The sequence below is a fragment of the Amaranthus tricolor genome, chromosome 1, assembly GCF_026212465.1.
Source record: "Amaranthus tricolor cultivar Red isolate AtriRed21 chromosome 1, ASM2621246v1, whole genome shotgun sequence".
Lineage (NCBI taxonomy): Eukaryota > Viridiplantae > Streptophyta > Magnoliopsida > Caryophyllales > Amaranthaceae > Amaranthus > Amaranthus tricolor.
In genome coordinates, this window is record NC_080047.1 from 4,943,984 (window position 1) to 4,952,904 (window position 8,921).

The following is an 8,921-nucleotide window of genomic DNA, read 5'->3' on the forward strand; positions in this document are numbered from 1 at the left end:
GATATACCTAATTCTTAAACTTCGACACCTTTTTATTATATTGTCACTTTTTTTAATAAAATTACTAAAATGTCTTTAAATCTATTTTTAATTATAAAATCAATCATTATTATTACTAAACTAAATTTATTAACAATAATTAAATTAAAATAAAAAATATTAATTTTAAAAAAGAAAACAATTTTTTAAAATCGGAAAATAAACCTAATCACACGGTTTGTGTTGAAATTTGATACATAATCACTTTTTTAGCCGAACTTTTGATAGGAAAATCACATTACTGCAATATTTGCAGCATTAGAACCTAGACTTTAAGATCTTTCCAATAATATATTATATGCCCAATTCTGATAACCGAGTAAGAAATAACGATCATTCAAAGTTTATCTATGATGAAATTTAATACATATTTAATCTTTTAGGTATAACTTTTATAGAAAAATCGTATTAATGCTACGACTATAACTGTTATAGAAATTTTATAGAAAAATTCCGATAACCTACGAGGCTACGACTATCTAGGATACGAACATGTGGCTTTTTTAGGTATCAAAGATAACATATCTACTTAAAAAGAATGTACCCTTCACATTAAATTTATTTTAAAAAATTGACATTAATAATTAAATATTTGTCGGTGAATATTCTTATCTTTGGAGCGTTCCTAATAATCAAAGAGTAATATTTTACCCTGAGTTTGTTATAAATAATTCAAATTCTTATCTTAGTTTGTGGACAAATGTATGATGGATGTTAGATTATCAGAAAATAATCTAAAAGTGAGATTATTTATATTGAATGAGTGAAATATTAGATTATTAATGTCACTTTTTACTTTATTTTTAGGTATTTGATAGAGAATTCAAGAAAAAGAATTAACTGATATCTTATAAGGAAGTCAGAAAAATATATAAATAATATTAAAAAATATATTAAAAAATTAAAAAAAATTAAAAAAAATATAAATCATAACCAAAAATAAAAATAAACCAACTTTAGTGTAACAAACGACAAATTTTATGAAATAGCGAGTATGGATAAGAGTCTTAAGACCTCTAGCTCTCTAAAGGTGAAGAAAAATTCAATTGTAAGAGAATAAAGTACTTCGTAACCTAAATTTAATTCATCCAGTCTTAATTCAAATCATAACACATGTTAACAATTATACTTCTAAATAATATATTATAAATTTTTATATGAGACGATATTATTGTGAGAGACGTATATATGGGTTAAATATCTAACTAATACAAATTAATTCTTATTTTGAAAGATAATTAATCTAATTATTAATATATGAAGTATTCTTTTTAAGATTATCTCACCGTGAGATAATCTCTAAGAATATCTTTTAATTTATTGCCAAGAGTAAACTTGTTACCTAATTTATTCAATATTTAAACACGTTAAAGATTATCACAATTATAAGAGCTTGAATTCCATGTTGGAGAGTAGGACTAAAGAGGGTTACTATATTTAGTCACTATATCAAGAAATCATAGAAATCCAACTCATTAATAACAAATAAATGCGTCTGATATGAAATCGTCTCACTATGAAATAGGTTCATATAAGTAGTCAAATTAATGTCTTTTTTAAAAAAAAATTAACTAAGTAATTAAAACCTTTTTTTCAGTTTTTTTAAAATTAAATATTAAGTCAGCCCATATTAAATTGTCTCATGATAAAACCGTCTTAATAAAGAATTTATCTAACAAATACATTTTACTTCTTTATTAATAGTTGATGATTTATCCAACCTAGTAATAGATGTCAAGATGTGGTGAAATTCAACTCACTAACGATATATATCATCATCATTATACCCAGTGTATCCCGCTCATAGAAAACTATGGTCAGGGTCTGGGGAGAAAAAACGACGACAGCTCATACCCATAGAGGAGAGCGCGGTCAAAGAGTCCCTTGGCTCGAGAAAGGTCTTCAAAGAGAAAGAAACCTGCAACTTACAAATAGAGTATATAAAATACGTACAAATAACTAAAAATAAAGATAAAAGTAAAGAAGGAGGTAAAGAGCGATTATAACGGCAATGAAAATTAACAAACGATAGGAGGCGCCGTCAACTGCCCCTATCCCTGGTCAGGTCCTTGGAGAGGCGAAGTTCATGCATGTCACTTTTAATCTGTTCCTCCCAGGTTCTCCTAGGTCTTCCTCGACTTCTCTTGCGCTCTACTGTGATGCATTCGATCCTTCTTACTTGGGCTTCATATGTCTTTCTCTGCACATGCCCAAACCATTTCAACCTGTTCTCCAGCATTTTTGCGGAGAGATGTACAATCTGTAACTTCTTCCTAAACTCCTGGTTTCTTATCCTATCCATCATAGTATCACCACATATCCACCTCAGCATACGCAATTCTGTTACTTTCAACCTCTGTTCGAAAACCTTATTTACGGGCCTACATTATGTTCCATACAAAAACGCCGACCTAATTGCAATGCAGTAAAATTTATCTTTTAATCTCATCGGGAACTTTTTATCACAAAACACCCCTGTTGTTGCTCGCCATTTAAGCCAACCTACTTGTATACGATTAGTAACATTCCCATTAATCTCTCCATTACTCTGAATCACCTATCCCAAATTATTTGAACTAAGACGTACATGCAACAACTTCTCTCCCAAAGGCTACCTCTGGCTCCCCTATCAATTCTGTCCCAATGAAATTGCATCGCAAGTATTCTGTCTTCGTACGGCTTATGCGTAACCCCTCACCCTCCAAGACTTTCCTCCACTCTTCTAATTTACTATTAGCCTCCTCCTTGGTTTCTACGACCAAAACTATATCGTCGGCGAAAAGTATGCACTATAATACTGTTTCCTACATGAATTTAGAGATTTCCTCTGATAGATATATGACCATTAATTAGTTGAATATTCATTTTTGGTATTTAGGGCCAAATTGTTTATAAAATCACTTATTTGCTGAAGACACAATTTAGATTTGCCAAATATTGTGATATATTGGTTCATTAAGAATCACAAGTTTTTATGTTATTTATCCTCAAATATTTAGTTCATTAATTGTAGAGTCTTAAATTATAGCGTAATTAAAAAATATAATATTTATAACTTTCATGGCACCAATATTTTAAGTATTTGTACGTAACTAAATTCTTCCACCAAGGAAAAACAAAAAAAAAAAAAAAAAAAAAAAAAAAAAAAAAAAAAAAAAAACTATTTACAAGATTATTGAGTATGAAATGATGATTGTGGGTCAAGAATATTCAATCTACATCTTCCATTTCTTTCCTTTACCACCTATAAATGTAATGTCATTTTTATAATCCTAATTTATAAGCCACATTCGATCTACATTTTCTCCCTAAATTCCATACTTCACTCGTGCATTTCATAACAATATGCAAATTAAATTTATTGTTCCACAAAATAAATCTAAAAGTATGAGCTCCAATAGACCATAATGCATGCAAAAGATATATTGATGATATACACATGAACCCTCTCAAAGATTCACATTCAGTACTCCTCCCTCTAAATTTACTACATAACTCACAAAAAACTCGATTTGATTTCCATAACGTAGCAAAATCAAATGACGGAGGGAGTAACTGCACAAGCCGTCTAACGTATTATTCAACCTTCTGAAATACAAGTAGACACTAAGTTGACAAGTACCTCGTTCAGGAGAGGTTACAGCGCAAGTGCACAACAAATGGCACAGCAAATGTCTCTCGTCTCACCTTACACCCAAGAAAGGATGTTCAACGTACAAAGGTTCTTAGTTAACCTCCTCACTTCCCCGTCTATTCAGTGGCAAGTGGCAACAACTGTTTTTTCAGATTCCGATACATGGTACAACAACACCGTCGGAAGAACGCAAAACTGACTCTTAGTCATTGGAGGCTTTCGGAGAATTTTCTGGAGTCTTCAGAGTCGTCGTAGTAGCAGGTTTACCCTTGTGAGCTGAAACTGTTGAAGAAAATTCTTCCATGATTAAACCATCTTTGAACTTCAGAGCAAATGTTGATAAGCCATCCTTGCCCTCGGTAGCAATGTTCACACAAGCAAAGGTGACGCCTTTCTTGTCCATTTTCGTGAGCTTCATATCGGAAAATAGACCAGCATTCAAAATTAATCTTAAATTACCTTTGGCCCGCATCACCAATCGAGCTTTATGAGCTTCACCTTTCAGCACATTCACCTTTACCTCTCCTTTACCACGTTCTTTCCACCCGCCATCAAGATATTCATAAAGAGCAGAATCAGCAGTGAAAACTGTTTCTTCATTCTCCTCCCCTGTTTCTGTCGGTACCTCCTGCATGGAACGGAATGCAGGTCCCTCAGTTTTGGTCCCAATGGATGTCCTTGTCAGCACTGAACCGAAGAGTGGGGTACTGCCATTATTTGATGCACCAAAATTAAAAGTCGAAAGAGATGATTGTGAAGGAGACCCATCTTTCTGGAGAGAAGATCCAAATGAGAATGTTGAGGATGAAAATCCAGTGCCAGCAAGTCCAGTAAACGCGTTCTGGCTGTTTGAAAGTTGCTGGAATGAACTCAAAGGAGCACCACTATCAGGTGTTCCATTCTCATTCTTCGGATCATTTTCTACCTTCTCTTCTTCAACTTGATTTTCACCAGCTGATTCCCCTTCAACTGCTTTCTCAGAACTGCCATTAGCTTCTCTCTCATCACTTGACTTAGGCTCAGCAGCCTGATCAGGTTCAATAACTGTGGTTACTTGCTCAGTAGAGGCCTTGTTCTCCTTTCCTGATGCATTAGTTTCTGTTGTAGCCTCGTCGGCTTTCTCTTCAGGTTCTACTTTTCTCGCTTCAAACTCCGAGTTAGCATCATCCTTAGTATCTGCATCATCACTACCTGTTTTATCTTCCGCAGCTTGTGCTTCTGCCGGAGCTGGAGCTGGAGCTGGATCAGGAGCAGGAGCAGGAGGGACCAAACGAATCCCAGCAAAAGGATTAGATGAAGGAGCAGAAGGTGCTGTCGAAGTTTGTTGACGGCGAACTTTCACTATCCGTCTCGTGGCCAGCACATCGTCACTTGCTTTCTTGAAAGTTCCCGTGGCCTGTTCATCAACTTCGTCATCATCAAGACCAGGATTATCTCGAGACAATTCTCTTCCAGCGGCACGTTTCTTAGAAGGCTGATTTTCATCTCCCATTGGAGTCAACTAAAGAACTACAAGTAAGCCAGCAAAGACTGCAAGAAAAGGCATTCAATAAAATCAACATAAGTGCTACATTAAGCAATGTTAAATGCTCTAGCATTTTGTGAAAAAGGAGAGACAAATGTATTGTACTTCAGTTGTGCGTGAAATACAAATTCTAGTCTATTCTATGTAACCCATCCAAATTGTCAAACAAGGCCAGTGTCACATGATTTGCTAATATCTCTAGAATCTAGGTAAATGATGGTTGATTTTGGGCTAATAGGTCATTTTGAGCGATTCAAATTTTAAAAAATCAAATTAAGTGGCAAATCATGTTAAACTGAATAAAACTCATCAAATGATCCATCCACAAGCACAGGCAACGTATCTTCAACTTGATAAACTTAAACATCCAAAATCCCAATCATATATTGGAATGAGATTTTAGCATCGCCTAATATTGAGGAACATACTTCACAAAAAAATAAAGAAATTCACTGAACAAACAGGAAAAAAATAAGCATCAATAGATTTCAAGATAGGTGTCGCCAATAGGTGCAACACTAGCAAAGAGACATGATCGAGTCCAAAAAGTGGGGGAACAAAAGATAGAAATAGTTACTTGCACTCTGCACCTAAAAATATTCAACCCCAGTGTCTTTTAATTTATTTTGTGAAATGAACAAATGACTCTAAGATGCACTCCCATAAAAAAAAATACTCATCCTACATAAATAAAACAGTGTTCTATACTCTAAGAACCCTTCCCCTAAAATAACCTACGTACCTACCCTTCATTTTAATATTGTAGAACATAGCATTGCATCAACTAAATGTTATGAAGTAGTTACCACCAAAGGAGATTCTGATTTACGCAATTGGCCCTTATAATTAAAATTATAAAGAGGTTATTCAAAAGTAACCCTCTGGCCACAAAGAACTTATAGTCAATTAATTTAACATTCATAGAGTAGACGAAAATAGAGCGTAGTCTCAAAATTGGTTACAAGAGTTAGTAGTGCACCACTGTTCATGAGCATTCATCTTGCATATAAGGAACAAAAGATGATGATTGATAGGAAGTAGAAACAAATTCTTGGCTTAAATGTTAGTGATGAAAATAAAACACTTCATAAAACTATGAGTAAGCATTCACTTCATAAACTTGTGTTCAAATACTATTTAAAGGGTGCATCAGATACAAAGAAATTTTATATACCTAAAAAATGTAATACATAGCAGAAGTTCTATTGAACTAAACTGCTAAACCACTCATATTAAGACCTTGTTTTTCAAAGGTGCAGGGGGTCTTAAGGCACTAAGGGTACAGGCAAAGGCACAAGGGGTCCTTAGGTGATAAGGGTACTGGAAAAGGTGTTCAAGATATAGGGAAGGAGCTGACATTTGGGTGTGAGGCGCCGCAAAGCCAATAAAAATAAATTATTAATCTTAAACAAACCCATCAGAAAACCCCAAAGAAGAAGAGAAGTAAAAAGAAGAAAAAGAAGAGTAATCCACATAAGAAAAAGAGAACATAACTTATGAGTGCACACATCGAACGAGATCCTTTTACGGTTAACACCAAAAGCTGTTTCAATGTAGGCAACACAATGAGCTCAGAGGCAATTGCATTAAGAAATCACCTAACCTAGCCTTATCAATGCGCGCAAGCCATTGCCCATTTTAATATGATTCAATAATAATGAAAAGCCCATAAAAGAGAGACACTAATAGAAAGCAAATAACAAATAAGCTAAAACGTCCTACTCCATTTAAGACAATACTAGTCTACTACCACAAAAACTCGAGACATCAGCAAATTCGTTAATACAATCATATCATCATAAACAGAAATGGTCAAGTAATATGGAATCGGGCAATCTACATGCAACACTCGTCAGCAATTATCAAGGGGAGGAAAGAACACCAAGTGTGAAGGAAAATTGCAACGAGCTACTTATGGACTTTTTGGTTAAGGGAATGAAGATAAAAAGGATTTGGGCCTTTATGTCCTTAGTTGTTGTTTGGTTGTAGTTACGTAAAGGTTTGCTTCCCCTTTCCTGTACAAAGCACGCTTAATTACCTCTATAAGTCTAGTGTTACACCTTTTCCTTAACCAACATCACCGCTATATACCATCAGCATCACCATCACCATTAATGAACCCATAACCACTAACCACCACCTTAGCCAGGAAATTTCCATCATTGAGGCGTCAAAGACCATGGGAATTTCCTCCACTAACAAATAACAGCCAGGCCAATCCTAACAGCACTGACAATCACCACTACAGCAGTACTGCCCCTACTAAGTCGTTAATACACAAACTTGGCTATATGCTAAGTCCATATAAACAGCCCCTGAAGAAACACCACAATATTTAAGTCTTAAAAGTACACTAATTCTATCATTGAAACTAAATTTGAAAATAAGATGATAGTTAGACCCTATGACAAAGAGAGCACGAAAGTAATAAACAGTGCTAGTTTTTTACCCATGGATTTCCAACATATTCCCATCACAAACCAACAATGACTAAGGAGAGACGAAGGAAACTGTTTGATGAATCTTTAGTCAAAAATCCTAAGTTGAAAATTCCCAGTCTCATTCCCATCGCAACGTTCAACCGCCTTCCTTGGTGTATTTTTCATTGTTTTTCAACAAGAGACTGAAAATGGGAAAACCAATGGTACTATGAACATTTTCCTCAGAAATTGAGTAGAAATCAATTTTCCTTCACATAATCGTTCTCAAAATCTCAGGTTATCCTTTCTTAATTCAATAGTTTCTCCATCAAACCAAACAAAAGTAGTATTCATCAAAAAGATGTTTTTCAGTTCCAGCACAATGTTTATTGAAAATCAAACGACAACTTAACCACTAAAACTTTTTATGTATAGAAATATTGCTTACTTTGGAAATAGTGTACAATAAGCAACTACTTTATTCATTCAAAATGAAAATTGGTACCAAAAAGTGACTGAATCCATGCATGATCAAAAATATAAAAGACGAAAAGCACATAAATATTGAATTGAATGAATGAAAAAACATACAATCATAAAGCTGCTTCACCTACAATTGTTCGAATCCACTGTAAATGAATGAAAAAACATACATTAATTACTATCAAAAAAGAAAATTACTCATTTATTGTTTCACCTACAATTGTTCGAATCCACTGTAAATGGTTTGACTCGGCAAACCTCAAAAAGAGAAGTACCGATATAATTCTTGGAGCTCCAAAACCGATTTCAGCAAAATTTTAACTTATTTTTTCAACTAACGGTCGGGAATTAGTTACGCCGTGGTCTTCTCCGGCGATGGTGTTTATTGATTTGCTATTTTTTCTCTCTCCTGCTCTGAAATCTTTTCCTTCGACGATTGTATAAACTAGCGGCTAGGGTTTTTATTTTCATGGGCTTGCCTTAAAGCCCGCATTTCACAAGGTTTATAAAATCACAAATTTTGTACAAGTGATGTGAGCCTTAGCCGTGCAACCAGTTCAGATCCAATAATTTTTTAAAGATATTCTAATTTACTAATTTTAAGACTTAAAAAAATAATTTTAAGACTTAAAAATCTAATTTTAAGACTTAAAAGATCGATTTTAAAGTTTTTAATATCAACTTTAATGTTTGAATTATCCTATTTTAAAGTTAAAATGAGAATTTAATGTCCTGCAATTGGTCTTTTAAGTCTTGAAATTGTTTTTTTAAGTATTGAAATTGACGTTTTAAGTATTAAAACTTAAAACTGTCAAACTCC

The 8,921-nt window shown here is 33.9% G+C and overlaps 1 protein-coding gene across 9 annotated transcripts; it reads right to left on the bottom strand.

Moving 5' to 3' along the window:
* Positions 1 to 3,352: 3,352 nt before the first annotated feature.
* LOC130814147 (nuclear pore complex protein NUP50B) lies at positions 3,353 to 8,581 on the bottom strand. Of its 9 annotated transcripts, none has more exons than XM_057680213.1 (3): positions 8,320 to 8,581; positions 8,210 to 8,247; positions 3,353 to 5,203 (listed from the first exon to the last, which is right to left on the bottom strand). In XM_057680213.1, exon 3 carries the CDS (start codon positions 5,163 to 5,165, stop codon positions 3,876 to 3,878), a length of 1,290 nt encoding a protein of 429 aa, XP_057536196.1. In that variant the 5' UTR covers positions 5,166 to 5,203; positions 8,210 to 8,247; positions 8,320 to 8,581; the 3' UTR covers positions 3,353 to 3,875. The 9 variants fall into 9 exon arrangements, 5 of the variants coding, with proteins under 5 accessions (XP_057536196.1, XP_057536188.1, XP_057536204.1 ...); XM_057680205.1 differs by having other exon boundaries at positions 8,377 to 8,580; XR_009042324.1 differs by lacking the exon at positions 3,353 to 5,203 and adding an exon at positions 5,210 to 6,741 and having other exon boundaries at positions 8,377 to 8,581.
* Between the last annotated feature and the right edge of the window lie 340 nt (positions 8,582 to 8,921).